Source organism: Erithacus rubecula (assembly GCF_903797595.1).
Source record: "Erithacus rubecula genome assembly, chromosome: 18".
Classification (NCBI taxonomy): Eukaryota; Metazoa; Chordata; class Aves; order Passeriformes; family Muscicapidae; genus Erithacus; species Erithacus rubecula.
The window spans coordinates 5,573,478-5,591,590 of record NC_136670.1 but is presented as its reverse complement, the minus strand read 5'-3'; the positions used below and the strand labels follow the sequence as shown (position 1 = coordinate 5,591,590).

General features: G+C 54.4%; 1 protein-coding gene across 1 annotated transcript; it reads left to right on the top strand.

Moving 5' to 3' along the window:
* Window positions 1-8,446: 8,446 nt before the first annotated feature.
* On the top strand, window positions 8,447-17,838 carry EMILIN3 (elastin microfibril interfacer 3; the record flags this gene model as incomplete). Its single annotated transcript, XM_079321962.1, has 4 exons — window positions 8,447-8,637; window positions 11,537-11,659; window positions 14,573-14,820; window positions 15,652-17,838. 4 exons carry the CDS (start codon window positions 8,447-8,449, stop codon window positions 17,544-17,546), a joined length of 2,457 nt encoding a protein of 818 aa, XP_079178088.1. The 3' UTR covers window positions 17,547-17,838.
* Window positions 17,839-18,113: the final 275 nt, after the last annotated feature.

The window sequence follows — 18,113 nt, the reverse complement described above, 5'->3', positions numbered from 1 at the left end:
TTCTGGCCAAATCCTCCTTCAGAGTCAATCTAAGCATTTCCTGAGTCGGTGTTGATTTCACAGATTAAAGCTGGTCAAAAACAACCTGGTTGCAATCCAGACAGCATTAATTTTTGGAAAATGACCTTGAGGAATTTCATTTGAGTTAGTTCCGAGGGTAGGGGCTGTGCTCTTCCCACCCAGAACCTTGGTTGCTTTTGGAGTACGTGCAATAAACACATGAACACCAAGCCCCAGCTACAAGCAGGAAGGCTGCCTTCTGCTGCAAAGGTTTTTTGTTTTGTTTTGTTTTTAATTTTGTAAAAATATGGGTTACTAATTAAGCTGAGGCTATGACTTTAATTCCAGATCTGCCAGTGAGCCACTAACCCAAAGTATTACAACTGCACCAAGTTTCCATGTTCATGAGGGCTGCAGTAAAAGCCTGAGTCTTGTCATGGGGGAAGAAGACAGGAATTAAGGATCAAAAATCCCATTGATCTCAAAACAAAGGGATGTTAAATAAATCCCTCTGTATTCCTGCAGCCTGTCAGAGGGAGACTCTCCTTTCTGGTGTAGTTGACCCATTCAGAGAGAGCATGCCCTTGCAAAGACAGGGGTGGAAACCTAAAACACAACCCCAGCGTGTGCTCTGGAAATATGCGCAGCCCGACCGAGGCAGATTCCAAATTTTGGCAGATTCCTAAGATCAGGAAATTCCTTGAGAGTTCGGGAAATTCTCCAAGACTGAACCCAAGCTATTTCACTTGCAGAAGATATCAAGTTCTCCTCCTCCTCCTGGTTTTTTTTGCTGGTGATGGGTCAGTGGGACCTTGGCAAGCGCACGTTGCTGTACAGTGAGACGGAGGATTAGCAAACGCTGCCCAAGGCCAAGCACAGATGCAGGGCCTGCAGGAACAGCTGCTTGCAGAGGGAAGTGGGTGAAGCCAAGTGTCAGCCATGAGCTCCAAGCAGCTCTGGAAGGAGCCCAAGCTGGTCTCAGTTACTCTCTCTTCCCCGTGCAGAAATAACCACCTGTTATTTATGGCCATTCCCATCGCTCCCGCGTGCCTGCGGTGTCACCTCGGAGGATGGGGCAGAGCTGGCTGCAGCAACAGGACGTGAAGGGCCCCTCTTTGAACCCAAAAATAACTGCCACTCACCCCCTTGCCTCAAGGGATGTGGGTGATGGCAGGGTTTCAGCCCAGCTGTTCCCACATTTGGTATATCCAGAGTCACCCAGTGCTTGGGGACATGTGGGAGCCGTGCTGCCCGTGGCTTGGAACAAGCAGGTCATGACCACAGACAAGAAAAAGCAGACATGAGGTATGGGAAAACTTCCTGGTGCCCCAGGACCCCATCTCCAGGCAAAATGTCCATGGCTAGGTAAAAATAGCCCCATAACAGAATCAGATGTACAGGGTAACTTCTCTCAGGTGAGCTGCTCTCCACCATTCACCACAGAGACACTCATCTGCCACTGGGACAATCCTCACACAAGCAGGCTGTTGGTGCATCCTGGGAAGTTCTGTGTGGCTTGTGCCTCTAAAATGCAGAAGATGGGGGAGAAAGGACAAACCTCAGGCTGCTTCTTCACAGAGCCCTGCAGCAGCCTCTGCATGTGGCCACCACCCCCGTGGGCTCACCATGTTCAGGGAAACCTCTATCCACTGTCCACATGTCCCTCATGTCCCTCTCTCCTGCTGAAGTCACTACACCAGACCTGGCTTCCTTGCCTGCACAAACCAGGTGCCTGTGGGTGAATTAAAAAAAAAAAAATCATCTAGGAAGTTTATTTGTATTATTGACCTTCAATATTCCCCACATCCCAAAGGAGAAGTGTTTTTTTCCTGCTCCTGCTTTTCTTCCACTGTGTGCAGCAGTGAGGTCACTGAGCAGAGGTTTTGTGACTCAGTTGCTGGGTGGCTGCCATCATCCTGTTCCCAGGAAAGGCAGAGGGTGACTCAGCTGGACATACAGCTAAGGAGGAATACGGATCTTCCTAGAGTCCAAAGACACAGTTCTGCAAAGGACCAGGCTGAGCCATGGAGAAGCAATCAAACATATCAGCTGGTTTGGGCTGGAAAGCACCTTAAAGATCATCTAAACAGTTCTGGGGCATTTCTTTAGACCAAAATTCTTCATTGCACCATGGACAGTCCCTACAGAAGAACATTGACACAGCAGCCCTGAAGCCATGCAATTCCCCAAAACAGGGCTCCTCAGGCCCTGCAGAGTCTGTAGGATGATGTGCTGCTGCTGGGGCTGAGCTGGCACCAAGCCCCTCTCCCAGATCCATGGGACTGGCATCTCAGACACCTCTTCTCATGGCTGATCCTCTGTGAGGGCATTGCTCCAGGGTCTCACCCAGGCTGAGCAAGCCCATGACCTGCTGCCAGAACCCACTCCAGCAAAGCCAGGACGGGCAGGAATCACCAGGGTGGACAGCAATCACCAGGAGGGGCAGGAATCACTAGGATGGACAGGAATCACTAGGATGGACAGCAATCACCAGGATGGGCAGCAATCATTAGGATGGACAGGAATCACTAGAATGGACAAGAATCACCAGGATGGACAGCAATCACCAGGATGGACAGCAATCACCAGGATGGGCAGCAATCATTAGGATGGACAGGAATCACTAGAATGGACAGGAATCACCAGGATGGACAGGAATCACTAGAATGGACAGGAATCACCAGGAAGGACAGCAATCACCAGGATGGACAGCAATCATTAGCATGGACAACAATCATTAGGATGGACAGCAATCACCTTGCAGGGACCCATCCTGCCAAAGCTCCCCAGCTGCACCAGTCCCTTCCCTCCCAGCACGTGGCTTCAATTCTGCTCCTGCCAGCACAGTTCTGTGCCTGGCACAGCCTCAAGCCCTCACTCTGAAGGCATTTTTCTCTCCTACCACTTTCCTCTGGCTTCAGGGATATCCTTTCAGCTAGGCAGGAGCTGAATAACTTTTTTCTTGCCCTAGGGATCCCTCCCAGATCTTTACCTGCCCACAAAGCAACCCTTTCTCTCATACCCTGGATGCCCTGTGGAACAAAACCCCTACTCCTCCCTAGCCCTGGGCACCAGCCTTTTATAGCATTCCCAGACTGCTGCTCAGCTGAGATCAGGGCTGCACCTCCTTGGGGCTCACAGGACCAGCTAAACCATCACCACAGGTCCCCAGCACCCCTCCACCAACATGCTGGGGTTTACTGAGAGGGTGTCATCTCCTCCTTTCCTCAGTATTCATCCTCTTCATCCTTACCTGTGTGCTGCTGAATCCTGGGACTGCTCCTGCTCCATCTCCATGGCTGCTGCTTGTTAATGCTCTCATCCCTGGAGTGCTGGCATAGCTGGGAAAAGTTTTATAAGCATGTCACCTCCTGCCTGCTGCTCATCCTTGCTAAATTTCCCACTGCCAGTCTCCCTGCAAATTTTCCTGAAGGAAAGACACTAATGGATATACCAATAAAGCAACCTGTGTATTCTTTCCCCTGCTCAGAGCTTGCATAACCTGTGGTTGACCCCTCCTAGTCCTCCCCAAACCACAACCCCAGTATGTGCTGCTGCTGCTGCTGCTCTGGCATTTTTATGAATGGCCGTGAGCCCAGGGAAGAGCTGTGAGGGTGGATTTGGAACAGCTCCATCCCTTCCACCGCACGCGCTAATCTTGACAAATGATCAGCCTGTGCCTTTCCAAACCAGAGATAAGGCTGTCTGACCACTTCAAGTCACTAGACTTTCCCACGAAGAAAGGGATTTTGTTCTCAGCCCCCGGCCACAGCTTCCCCCAGAGCCTGGGCAAGCCCAGGTGCCCCCACCCCACAGTTTGGGGGACACACATTGCAGTCACACCCCTGGGACTGGGGCCAGGGGCTAGTTCAGAACAAAACCCTGGCAACCTCTGAACAAGGTAAATGCTGTGACCTTGCCTGTTCTGATGCCTCCTGCCTGCACACCTGCATCCCCCTCCTGTTGAGACCAATGGGAGAAGTGGTCCATGCCCAGCCAGGAACAAAAGCATGTGCTGGGAGCCAAAAAGAGCTTCCAGTCCTATAGCTGAATCACAAGCACGGTGAATTTCCTTGAGCTCAGTTTTATCTGGGAACTGGAGCACCTGCAGAACTATCACTGTTCTCCTTGCACTGCACTCCTGTGGCATTTGGGACTTGTGTCCTGCCTGCCAGTTTGGGTAACACGGTGTCCCCATCCCTCCCTGGGTCTGGGACAGCAGTGTGGGATAGCTGTGGGATCTTCCCAGGGGTTGTGACATGGGAGAAGGAGCCCTGAGTGGGTCCTGATGGATGTGCACCTGGGAAATCCAGGCTGTCCAGAAGGTTCCCTCTCTCACATAGACACAGACACAGACCCGCTGCCAAGAGAAAGGGCCTCTGTGAGTGCCAATTCAAGGAATGCCTTTGATCCAGTGGGAATCACTAGGGAGAAGCTCTGCCTCTAAATAGAGCTGCTCTCTAGCCTTGCCACTTTGGGAAATGAATTTGTACTTGGAAAAACTCAGGCTGGGAGAGCTCTTGGGAAGCCATCCAATCCATTTCCCTACCCCAAATTGGTCCTGACAGGTTTTTTTTTTTTTTATCTAACCTTTCCTTTAAAATCTCCAGATGGCTCAATACAGTCTCCTCCAGGGCTACATTATTTTTACTAGAAGATACTGTTTTATTATTAATATTCAACTTAAATTTCCCTTGCTGCAATCTGCTCCTATCCCATGGCAACAGAGAGAACAACTGCCCTCTTATTGCCCAGCATGGTGGGGATTTTCACCAGTGCTACCTATTTAAAGCTCAGCATTAGGGTGGGTAAGGCTGGTCCTGGCTAAGATCAAGCTGAGTTGCAGAGTTTCTGGGTTGTGCTGTCACTTTTGCTGTCACTTTTGCTGTCCCTGTGGGTCTGGAGGTACAAGAGCTCACACCCTCTGTGCTCTGTGCAGGCACCAAACCTCAGACCCAGCTGGGAACGGGAGGTCAGGGGCTGCTGGCTTGTTGACCCATGAAGGGAGGCAATTACTCAGCTGGAGAGGCCATGCAAGTGTTAATTAAAAGGCATGGGAAGCAGAACAGGTCACTGTTTGCTGTCATCTGCTTGTGAAATTAGCCCTGTGGTGGTTCCCCCAGCCCTCCCCGGGAGTCAGAGCAGGGGAGTAGCTGCCTATAGGGTCTCTGCTCTTGCTCTCTTCTCTTCCTGCTCACCTCCTGTTTCTGGGTGCCTCCTGTGTCCTGCATAATGTCATCTGCTGGATCCTTGGTAGGGAAAAACTTCTACCTGTTCATTTCTGGACTGGCTTGGAACATAGCTGTGCAGGAGTGAGAGGTGGAACCAAAATAATCAGCTTCTGGCAAGCCAGGTGGAGAAAGAAGCTCCCTAGGCATATGGTGAGCCAGTGCAGGATGTGCTCCTATGGAATCACTGATGGGCACAACCCTCCTGGTTAGGCACCCCTGTGTGGGGTTTTCCCAGCATCCAGATTTGAGCAGCAGCAGCAGCAGCTCTGATCTGACCCCCTTTCTCTCCAGGTGAAGCCAGGGGAGAAGCAGACCTTTCCTCTGGGAAACACCATGGGCTTTGCCCCCTGACCAGGGAGCAGCTCTGCAGAGCCTTTTGGCAGCAGTTCAGTGAAGCAAAGCCCTTCCATTCTGCTGGAGAGCTCAGTGCTCAGCATGTGCTCCACAGCTCTGGGAGATGGGGCTTGGCATCTTCTCTATCAGCCTTGGGACATGCCCGTGTTGGGAGAATGCCCTGGGAGGAAGGAGTCTCCTGTTTGTTCTCCACATGAGGCCTCTCCACAGCCAGGTTGCCATGCCAGGCTCCTCACAGGCACCCTCCTGTGCCTGGCCAGGGCTTGCAGTGTGGTGGGGACTGGCAGCAGCACAGCTGAGCACCAAAGAGTTCAACCTGTGCTGCTCCCTGATAAAAGCAACCTCACAAATCCCAGTTTCCTGCTGCTCTGTGTCTCATGGCTGGATTAGCTCATAGCTAATAAAGAACATGAGAGTTTTCCCCATGGTTTGGGGCACCTATGGCTCTCTCCTGTATGGATTCCTTGATGTCTTACAAAAGAGTTGATAATGAATCCATTTCCTCAGCTGGGACCTAAGTTTGGCGTTCTCTTGTCTACTCAGATGTCTTTTTTCATAAACAATTAGACAATAGAACAAGAAAATGGGATTCAGTCTCTCTGAGGATCCTGCCTCACTCTGAAATCTGGCAGGAAGGGATCTGGTGCTATAAAGGTGGGTTTGGACAGCAGTGACAGACAGACAGACACGCCCACCCAAGAGCAATGGCTCCCACCTCCCTCGCTTTCCCAGCCAAGCTGGTGAGAAGGAACAAGCACTTTAACTCAGTTGTACCCATTCAGCACAGCACAGGCTCCAAGCCCAGGGCCAGGGGCTCTTTCTGAAACCCTGCAACACCAGATGTTTTTTTCCGGAGGCCTCAGACACACACGTGCAGCATGCTGTTATTAGAACTGGCTCACACTCCCTGCGCACAGGGAAAAAAAATTAAGGCTGTGCTCAAACTTCTCTTTCACTTTGGCATCCAGCATTAAACCAGGCAGGCTGGGTCAGCTTTTGTTTGTTTTTATAGAATTGCTTCTGGACCGTCCCTCCTGCAGCATCCCAGCGGAGCAGAACAATTCAGAGCACCAGCTGCATGGGGATTGCTTCATGTGCTGCCAAATGTACCACGTACAAACCACACTGCAGCACCTCTGGGGTGCAGCCTGACAGGCACATGGCAGCTCAGCAACACCCTGCAGCAGCTTCAACCAAGAGGATGCACTGCTTCAGTGCTCAGGCTTCCTCCTCTGGGTTTTCTGCCTGGTCTGTTCAGTTTGCCTCTCCCAGCTCAGCCTTCTGATGGATTTTTCTTCTCCTGATAATGTTTCTGTACTCACCTCAGACCGAGCCAAAGACTCATTTTAACTGAAAAAGGCCGTTTGTCTGAGTATCTTATCATCTCTGTCTCAGCCCAAGCCTTGATATGTCAGTGCCAGTGTCAGCCCAAGCCTTGATGCCTCCTTCCCCCAGCAGCAGGTTTCACTCTTTCAGTTGGAATTTTTTAGCCATCTCTTGTTTTCCTCCAGGAGTTTTGGAGAAGCATGGCACACCTTGTCATGGCACTTCCCTGACTTTAAGCTGGTTCTGCCTGCCAAGACAGGAGTCTCATCAAAAAATCTCTGGTGAGGTTTTGGTGGGATGCCCAAGGGTGTAACTGTCTGCATATATAAAAAAATTTCCTGCTCCTTGGCATGGCTTCACCTCTTCAGGGCTTCAATATGACCTCCACTGGATGGCACTGGGGATGTTACCCCCTCCCAAAATGCCCAGTGCCACAGGTGGGGGTCCTTTCCCCCCACCTAACAGCTGTGGCTAACACAAAGGTGAAGAGCTGTGGCTAATGGTGTGGAGCCTGGGGAGGGCAGGGCAGGGTCTCAGGGTGCACCCTGCAGTGGGTCACCCGTGAGTGGGGACATCGGGGTGCAGGTTAGCAGGGATCTCTGCAGGGCAGGATGCAAGGAGACACAAACATGCCTTCCAGAGCCATGAAAGATGAAATGTGCTTGACTATGGGAGATCCAGGGGAAGGAAAGGTGAGAGATTCCCCCCTCTCTCCTAGAGCCTGGATCCAATGCAAAAATACGGGGAGCGCTCCAAAATAGCAGCGCTTTCCTCTCCCCCTTCCCGCAGGTTCGCTGGAGGATGCTCGATGCACCAGGCTGGCGCCAGCCACATGATTGACAGCTGCCAATCTCTAGCAGCACCGATGTCCCCGAGGGCAGAGTTAGCGTCGCTTCAGCCTTTCTCTCTTGTGCTCTCTTGTGGGATGAAGCAGGGCAGAGCTGGGACTGGAGAGAACCAGAAGCCAAAGGGCTCCAGATCCCGCTGCACCTGCTACCCCGCGGGGACAAAGCCCAGTGCGCAGGGAGGGGACATCGGGACAAGGGGAGAAGAGGGGGCCGGGGCCGGGAGAGGGTGCGAGCCCCTTGCAGCCCCGCGGGGGTGGGCAGAGCGCTCCGACCTGAGCTGGGGGCTGCAGCAGCGCTGGCGGGGCCGGACGGGCGGAGAACGGGGGTCGGGGGGCTGCGCTTTGTCTCCCCGCCCGCGGGGCCGGGGTCGGCGGAGAGGGAGGGCGGGAGGAGGAGCGCGGCCCGCCCCCGCCCCGCCGTACAAAAGGGGACGGGCGGGCGGCGGAGCGGCGTGTGCCGCCGGGCAGGGACAGGGACAGGGACAAGGACCGGGACAGGCAGGGCAGGGCGCAGCGGGCGGCGCTCCGGTCCCCTCCGCAGCGCTGTCCCGGCGGGGCCCCGCGGCCGCCCCGTCCCGCCCCGCTCCATCCCATCTCTATCCCATCCCTCTCCATCCCATCCCGCTCCATCCCATCCCATCCTATCCCGTCCCATCCCGTCCCTCTCCGCCGCCGCCGGGCCGGGACCATGCGGCGGGCGCGGGCGCTGCGCCGCCGCGGAGCGCTGCTCGCCTGCCTCTCCCTGGGGACGCTGCTGGCCCTCGCCGATGCCAAGGGTGCCTTCTACCCCCCCGCCGCCCCCCTGCCCTACGGCGGCAGGTACAGCCTCTACACGGCCGGCTCCAGCCCGCAGCTCGGCAAGCCCGTGGGCAAGCACAAGTAAGCGACCCCCGGCCGCGGAACCCATCCGGAGCGCAGCGGGTCTGCGTCGGGCACCCCTCACCGGGAACAGACCGCGGGCACCGGGCACCGGGGCAGGCAGCAGCCCCGGGGGACGGGCTGCTGCGAGTACCCAAGCCCCGGTGCCGAGCAGGGGTGCCTCCCCCGGGGCTCTCCTGCGGCATCCCTGGCTGGGATCAGTCCCTGGGTACCGTATCATCTGCCGGGCACTGAGCAGGGGCTGGGGCAGCGCAGCGGGGTCCGTGTGTCTGTGCCCCCCTCCATCTAGAGGAGGCTCCGGGAGTTGTAATTCCAAGAGGGAACGGGCTGCGTGCGGTGCGGACACGTGTGCTGCGGTGCGGGACGGGGCTGCAGGAGGTGGGGATGGGGATGGGGGTGTCCGTGTGTGGTTTGCGGGTTTTTTGTGCCTGCTCTGCGGGACACGGGCGCGGGGGGCAGGGGGTGCTGATGTGCGGGAGGGGAGGGTGGCAGTGCACAGACCTACGTGTGAAAACAGATTGGTTTGGGAGGGAATTCGCTTGTAAAATACATACATACTGGAGTTTAAATACGTTTTCTAGGAACCTGGAAGGCTCAGGCAGTGAGGAATGTGGGTTTTGCACAAACGGTAGACTTTTTCCGTTCAGTTGCATAAGAGCTGCTACATTGGGGATGGAGAGGGGTTGTCCCTTCCCTCTCTTCTTGTTCACTAGAGCAGTTTCTGCCGGGCTCCTTTGAAAGAGGGAGGATGTGGGGTTATAAACAAGATGAAATGAATAAAGTAACACTCGGGACGAACAATACTGGCAGTGCCAGTGAGAGCTTTCAAAAACCCATAACATTTTCCAGCTGCTCACTCTAAAAACATCAGGCTGCAACTATAAAACTGCTTGCCACAGGTGTGTGAGAAGGGAAGGGGTTCTGAGAGGGAGAGTGAGTCAGAACCACAGTAACCCCAGCAGGCACAGGTAGGCAGTGTTTATTAGCAGTGGCTGCCTGCATTGGCTGCCAGCTAACAGAGGCAGTTGGTAAGTGCTGTGTTTGTAAGCAGGTCCTGGGTTTATGGATAGATGGTGACCCTAAGTTTCCACAAACACACATGAACTCCCCTACCTCCAGCTAAGAGAAGTGTCTGCCTTCCTTTTCCTGTGGTCCTGTGCACGGATGAATGACTCGCTTGTGGAGGAGCAGGGAGCAGCACAGGGCCCTGCTCGTGCTCTGAGCCTGGCAGCCCCTTGCCAGGGCAGAGACACTCAGGTCTGGGCTGTGTGCCCATCCCAGGGGATAGAGGGAGCTCTTAGTGAGGGGCTGACATGGATGTGCTGGTGCAGCTCCCGAGGGGAGCAAGTGGGATGTGTTGAGGGTGGGATCCCTGCTGGAAGGGAGCAGAGAGAGGCTTGGAGGGAGGATTACCCTGGAGTGTTGGAGACCTTGCTCAGGGCCTCTGAATGGGGGCACTGGGAGGCAGCTGGGGGTGCTGCAGCTCAGCTGCCAGGGCACAGGCTGGGATGCAATCAGAGTTCCTGGCATGGCCATCACATAACCTATGGAGAGCAGCCTTGGGGCTGAGCACAGAAAGGAGCTGCAGAGCCCCAGCCCAGCTCTCATGGGCTTGTCATGATGCTCTGAGTGATATTGAGACACCTCTGGCAGGTGGAGGCAGAGGAAAGGGACTGTGAGTGTCAGTGTGGAGCAGCAGGGTTTGGTAAGAAGGGCTGTGGTGTCTCCTGTTTGAAAGTGTGTGTGCATGCACAGGGTGGGTGTGCACAGCCCTCCCCCAGCCCCCACCATGGCACACTCAGGGGTCACAGCAGCAGGACTTTGGCTCGCCCTGAGTGGGGAAAGATTGATGAAGGAGGGACAAGCAGTGATGGCAAACAGGTGAAGACAAAGTACGTTCCCTGCCCATCCATACCAAGCCCCCAGCTGGCACAGGGGAAGCCACGTCCTCCCGCCTCACTGAACACCTCTCTGCACCTGCAGCCTGCGCTGGCCCATCTGCTCCTGCGCTGACCTCCTGCCTCAGCCCTGCTCTGCACCGAGGGCCTGTGCCCTCCTCTCCTCCCGCTCTGCCGTCTGCCACAGCCCCCTGGCCTTAATCCCTGCCTCACCCACATCCCTGCTGTCTCTGCCCCTGTGGACCAAGCCCATCTGCTCCTGCCGGCAGCCCTGTCTTCAGCTGGAGCAGCCTTGGCCTCCATCTGTCCTGCCAGCAGTCCTGCACCCTTCCCACATACTGCCTTCCTCCCAGACACTTATCCTCAGAGCCTGGCTTTGCTACTTGGCTCAGGAAAGCTGGCTGGTACCTGTGGCACCCAGCTGCAGGTGGATGGCAGAAGGGAGAGGCTCTGTGTGCTAACTGTCCTAAAGATCTGAATGGGTTTCCAGCCTCCATCAGAGACCTACTCTGTGTCCCTGCCTCCGTGGTGGAGGGACCCACGATGCTGGAGCCCTGCAGAGCAGCATCTTCTCTCTGTGCCTCATCGGTGGCAGCACCCACAGCAAGGGTTGAAGGCTTTTGGGTTGGTCCCTGCACTGGCAGCACAGCAGCAGCTGCAGCAGGACACTCTGCAGGATAGCACCCCTACCAGTTACTGCTGGAGCTTTTTCTGGGATGCTATTCCTACAACTGCTGCTGGGGAACAGCAGTGATCACAGCCTGTCCCACTGCACTGTCCATGCTGTGGCAAGCTCTGGGGACACCACCATCACTGGTGACAACACGGCTGTGACTGTGACAGGATGGTGACTGCAGCATGGTTGTGATGTCCCTCCCCAACAGCTACCCAAGCTGGGAGGCTCCTTCCAGCTGCTGCCCAGACCTCTGTCAGTGTCTGGCAGTGCAGGCTCTGCTGTCTGCTGGGCAGGGGTGGCAGTGCCTGGCTGTGTTTCCCCCCAGGAGCTACTGTGCCTACGTGGTGCAGCGCAACGTGACGTGCACGCTGCAGGACGGGGCTGAGAGCTACGTCAAGGCCGAGTACCACAAGTGCAGCTGGGGACCCAAGTGCCCAGGGAAAGTGCTGTGAGTATGGGGGACCCTGGGGCATGGCTGGTTCCCTTCCCTCCCAAAGACCTCTCACTCCTGGCACCCTGTGCCACCTTTCTGTCCGTGAGCCCCCACTTTCCAGAGCCCAGTGAAAAGGACTGAAGGACTGGCAATCAGTGGCAGGGCAGTGGTATTGGAAGTAGGCAAAGTGGAATTTGTCAGGAGGGAGAGACAGCTCTATCCCTCCTCAGAAATCCCTCTCTCACCTGTCAGGGGAGGTTTAGACTGGATATCAGGAAAAAGTTTTCACCCAGATGGCAGCTGAGCACTGGAAAAAGCTCCCCAGGGAAGATGACCATGGCACCAAGCCTGACAGAGTTGAAGAAGCATTTGGACAATGCTCTCAGGACCATGATGTGATTTTTGGGGATGTTCTGTGCATTTGCTGGGAACAGTGATCTTTATTGGTCCCTTCAAACTCAGGATGTTCTATGATCCAGAAATAAATCTGGAAATCACGGGAAGTGGGGAGGTGCCTGTACACGTGTGTAGAAAAGCAATTTGTCACAGACCTGCAGTGACAGAACAATGGCAGCTTGGTGAGAACATTACTGAGAGGATGAGGAAATTAAACCTGTGGCTGAGGATGGCTCAGTGCTTCCTGCTCCAGGGAAATATTTGCAGAACTCTTTGCCACCCCACCAGTGCTGGAGGGAAACACTTCACTGCCACAGCTGGAGCTGCTGGTGCTACAGGGCAGACACTGGGGCTTTGTGCTTCACCACCCTCTGGGGATGCTGCTCCATGTGGAAAAGCTGTTCTGCATCCTCCCCAACCTTGGGGAGTGGAGCTGAGCTGAGCACAGAGGAAAAGGGGGATGAGAGGAGTTTTTGTCAGAGCCTAGTCCCCATCCTGTGGCAGCTGGCTGGGGCTCTCCATGTCCTGGTGGTGCCACGGGCTCTGCTCACATCCTCTGCTGGCAGAGACAGGCAGCCAGACCCACTCACTCACTTGTTCTCTCCATCACGAGTGTTTTAGCAGCATTCAGGGACTTCAGGACATCCTGCAGCTGCTGGTACCCATGGAGGAGATCTCCAAAGCCTCTCCCATCTCCATGATGTCCTCTATTTGTCTCCTCCAAACAAAACCAGGATGTTTTCTGAGGGCAGACAGACCCACAGTAGAATTTTCTGCAGAGCCTCAGATGCTGCATCCATGGACAAAAGGGAAACAAGGGTTTTCCATGTTCTGGGACCATCAGCTAATATTTGTGCAGCTGGCAGCAAATACTTCCCTTTGCTGCTGTTTGGAACAGGAGTAGAAAGATTTGGTGGTGCCCAAGGCTTTGAGCTCCTCTGCAGAGGCTGGGATGACACAGAGAAGATGCTGGGATGACACAGAGAAGATGCTCTGCCTTTTGGATGCCATCCTCCTCCTTTCTCCACCCCCTGACAGTGGCTGGAGCAGCAATCTCCCATGGTACATCCAGGGAGGTTTCTACACACTACCAGAGAAGGCAAGATCAATGAAACTCAGCAGTGTCTATGAAGAGGAGTAACAAGAAGAGCTTGTTTTGAAACTGTCCCTTTGGGAAATTGATGTTGAGAAAATTTTGAAGTGATTCAAAGAGCAGTGGATTTGGGTTTGGTTTATGCCCCTGCCCTGTGGTGTGCATGGAGGTGGCTGTATCCTGCTGGGAATGGTGTGGAAGCAGCATTGCCAGGCTGGGGACACTGTGGATTCAGACAAGAACCTGGATGGCAGGGGATCAGCCCCATGTGCTGCCCTGACTGATGGATAAGTGTCTTCTGCAGCCCCTCTGCAGCATGGGTGGCTGTGCTGCTGCTCCAAGACCTTCAGCTGAACATGCTGGAGAAGAACAAGAGGCTGATTATGTGTTGCAAAACAGCAAACTGCAGGATTTTCAGGCCCTGGTAAATTCAGATTGGAAATTTCCAAAAGGCTTAAAGCTTTGGTATTTAGTGAGAAAATAAATACCAAAGTGTTTATTGGTATAAAGATTTGTAAGAAAAGTGCCATGGTCAGCCCTGTGTGGCTGAGCTCAGCTGGGGGGGCAACACAGGTGCCAGCAGGGTCCTGTCCCATCACTGCTGCCTCACAGGGAAGCAGGGAGCAGCTGAATCCTCCCCCATGGCTGCTGAGACCCCATCCAGAGTGAGAGCAGAGGAGGAAGGTGTGAGCTGGGCTTGCACTTTGTGTGCTGGGTGTGGGAGGATCAGTGCTGTAGTACCCAAATCCATGATGGACATGCTCCCCAGGGCATTCCAGCTGGGGCAGGAGGCAGTGTAAGGAGCCACCCCTCTGTGCACATCACAGCATCACCCTGGAGACCCTCACCAGGCCAGCCCAAGCCCCTTTAGACTTCCCAGTGAACTGATGCCCTCCACACAGAGACAAAACACTTTTCCAAAGGGATTTCAGCTCTCATGGGGGCTTCCAGACAGGATTAAAGCTGAGAAGAGAGATTTTTTGATCCCACTAGGAAATTCTGTAGGTCAATTCAAAGTGCACACTACTTTTACCAGCAGTCCACTTCCCTTTTGTAAGTGATGTGAACTTGCAGGGCTTTTGAAATCAGTTCCATCATTTCATCTTGTGCTCTGCTGGCCAGAAGTTGCCAAACAGTGTGGCACCTGTCACAGTGGTCACTTATCAGGCCAGGAACTGCAGCAATACACTTAGAGCTGTAGTTCTAAACACAGGTTAAAAAAATACTCAGCCAAAGCCCCACCATAATGCCACACTGTGCTATGGTGCAGCAAGAGCTCTTGGAGAAGACAGGCTGTGGTCTGCAGGTGCAGCACAAGGGTTTCAGCCAGGCTTTCTCAAGTGCCCAGATCTCCCAGTCCAACAGGACTGTGACCCTGCTCTATTGCTTGATGTTGCTTCTCTAAACTGTCTTCTCTCTCCCTCCCCTCTCCTGGAAAGGTACCGCACCTTCTTCAGGCCCAAATACAAGATTGGGTACAAGACAGTGACCGAGCTGTCCTGGAGGTGCTGCCCAGGCTTCATGGGAGAAGGGTGCCACGACAGCCCCACAGACCAGCCTGGCCTTCTGCCCCAGCACCCCAGCCCCAAAATGCCTCCCGGGCAAAAGATGTTTCCGATGCCCAGACTTCCTCCCTTTCCCAAAAGCCACCCTGACCTGTTTCCAGGACCAAAGAAGAATCAATATGGTGAGATTTTACTCCTGCGTCATGTCCCTGGGTCACCACACCATTGTCATGCACTCAAACCCCCAGGTGCTCTCTGTTTCAGCAGAGAGCATGAATCTGGCAAAAATTCCATGGGTGACATGTTTTCTATCAGAAACCTGACATTTGATTGCTTTGAGGACCACTTGTTTTTTCAACCTTGTTTCTTTCAAAACATACAGCTTAAGAATTGCCTTTCCTCACTGATTTAGAGCATTTCCCCCTTAATTATGGGATTGATAGGGTGCATTTTGTGTTGGGTTGGTGTGGCCAGAAATGTGTATATCTGTTGAAGCCGGGTGGGGGTAGTGATGAGGGTTGGGATTGTTCTTTGTAATACTGTATTTCTGTTTTAATTTTTCTAGTAAATAATTGTTATTTCTAATTCCCCTATTTTTTCCTGAGAGCCCCTTAACTAGCCCCATGGTGGGGGGTAGGGAGAGGAGCTAGTCAAAACATAACCCATAACACAAAATTATAATAATAATTTGGAGGAAGGGGGTTTACATTCTCCATTTCAAAGAGAAGCTTCTGCCTTTATTGGCAGACGCCTGTCCTTCAATCCAGGACAGTCTCAAGATGAAGCTCTCCTGGGCTGTTACCATCACCTGCTGTTGAACTTGGGAACAGAGGGCTGGATCCCAAGAGGAAAGAAGGTTTCCTGATAGCTTAAGGAGAGATGTGGGCTGAGATTTTGCTGAAATGACAATAACAGGGGCATGACACAAAGTTATTATGGGACAGGACTTGAGGGAGGGAAGTTAAAGGAGAACCAGCCCTCACTGTGCCCTCTCTGTTTCTTTCCCCGTGCAGGCAGGAAGCTGCCTGGCCTCTTTGGGGACCGCCTGGATCGGCTGGAGGAGGAGGTGAGGCGGCTGTCCCAGTCCTACGACAGCCTGCACAGCATGGTGAGCGGGCTGGGGGAGCGCCTGCGCTTGGCCATCCAGGAGGACACCAGCAAGATGCTCGGCTCCCTGATGAACAGCCCGGGCACGCCAGACTCCTCCGTGGGCTTCGGCATCATTCCCGACGGGCTGGTGGATGTGGCGGACAAAGCCGAGGTGGGCACGTTCCCCCCCGTGGGGGAGATCCTGAGCAGAGTGACGGAGGTGAGCGACGTGCTGAAAAGCAAGGCGGATCTGCTGCACGAGGTGCGGGGCATGGTGCTGGACCACGACGGGCACATCAAGCACCTGCTGGAGTCCGCCCGGCCCTCGCCCCTCACCTCCATCGAGCTGCTGGAGGAGTACGTGGACGGCAGGCTGAGCAGCCTGCGCGGAGAGCTGCTCGACGGCTTCGAGAAGAAGCTGGGCAAGATCCAGAGCGCCTGTGATTTCCGCATCCAGGAGGTGCGGCAGCAGTGCGAGGAGGAGAAAGCTGCCAACCTGCGGCTGCAGCAGACGCTGGATGGGAAGGAGCTGGAGATCAAGAAAGAGATCTCTCAGCTGGAGACACAGATCCAAGGGCTGACGGTGGTGGAAAGCTGCTGCAGCAACCTGGACTACCTCACCGATCGCATGAACATCCTTGAGAAAGGCCTCCACAGCATCTCCGAGTCCCAGAAGAACCTGCACTCACGCCTGGATGGAGAAATCTCCACTGCCACCCTGGGGAACCTCTTTGAAGGGCGCTTCGAGGACCTGGAAGCCAGGCTGAATGCTACAGAGAGGGAAACGGGGAGCTGCTGCTCTGGCATAGAGGACAGCATGAAAGGCACAGTGGTGGCAGAGGTGGATGGCATGAGGACTGCCTTTGAAGACAAAATGCAGACTCTGGAGGACAGGTTCATGACCATCGTGGGAGAGCTGAACAATGCCAGTTCTCCCATGGGCATGGACGGAGCAGTGGTGCCTGTGCTGGAAGGGGAGCTTGCCAGCATGAGGAAACAGACAGATGAGACACTGGAGGTGTTGCAGAACCGCCTCATCACACTGGAGAACACCTGCTCCCTGGGCTGCACCTCTGCCTCCAAAGACGTGGAGACGTTCCGGACGGAGATCGAGGATTGCCAGAACAAGAACCAGGACCTGCTGCTGCGCATGGACAGCAATTACGACCTCCTGCGCAAGCTGAACGCCACCATCCTGGAGATCCAGCGGCGAATCGAGGAGGAAGCGTCGGGGGCTTTGCAAGGGGAGATCACCTTGCTAAAGATCAACCTGAACACGGTGAGCAAGTCCCTGACAGGGCTCAAGGACTCCGTCTCCCAGTACTCAGACACCGTGACGCACGTCAACTCCTCGCTAGATGAGCACGAGAGGAAGATTGAGGATGAGGTCCACTCCATCCAGGAGAAAGTCAACGACCAAGGCTCCCAGCTCTTCTTCAGCAATCGCCGTGTCCTGAACCTGAAGGGAGACCTGGAGCGACTCAAAGCCAGGATTGTCAGCGACCTGAGCTCCTGCAGGAGCGTGGCCCAGGGCCTGCAGCAGGAGGTGTCTCGCTTTGACGAGCGGGTGGCGCGGGTGGAGAGCGCCTGCGGCAGGCTGGGCGCCGTCACCGGCAGCCTGGACAGCATCAGGGGGGAACTGGAGAAACACACGGGCAGCCTGTGGGACTACATGGACCACATGAACGGGACACTGGCTGCCCACTCTCAGGAAATCACAGGACTGAAGGACAACTTGCTTGACTGCCAAGCCAAGGTGTCTGAGCTGGCAGAACAGGTCGGGCACTTGGAGGAGGAGGCAGAGAGGAGGCAGCATTAGCCACACTGCCATGCCATGTGTCTTCCTTCTCCTGCTGTGAAGGACAGGATTAAATTATATCACACAGACTCGCTCCAATGTGACAACAGTTCTTGGGATAATTTTTTTATGAAAAGCTGCTACATTTTTTTTCTTCCCCTAATCTTGTTGGCCCCACTTCTCCTTAATTCCATCACGCTGGTACTCCCCTCCTGATGCTCAGCAACTGTTGTGACCCTGGTGAAGCAGTGTTGCTGCCTCCTGGCTGGGGATGTTGCTTTGGCTCCTGGGCTGATGACCCCAGAAGGACAATTCAAGATAAGCTGGAGGCAGAAACATTTTTAAAATTTTATTTCTGTGGATTTATCATTTCTTGAAGAGTAAAACCCTGTAGTTATCAGCTGAGGAATAGTTTCTCTGGCCTAAAGACCACCTGCATCTTAATCCAGAGACTCAAGCAAAGCCAGGGCTCCTTGCAGGGAACAAAGTTCACCACAGGAATTGTAGATTTCAAAGAACACACGTATTCACACATCCCTCTGGGAACTGGCTTTCCTTCTCCTAGATGGCAGCCCTCCTTGTGTATGG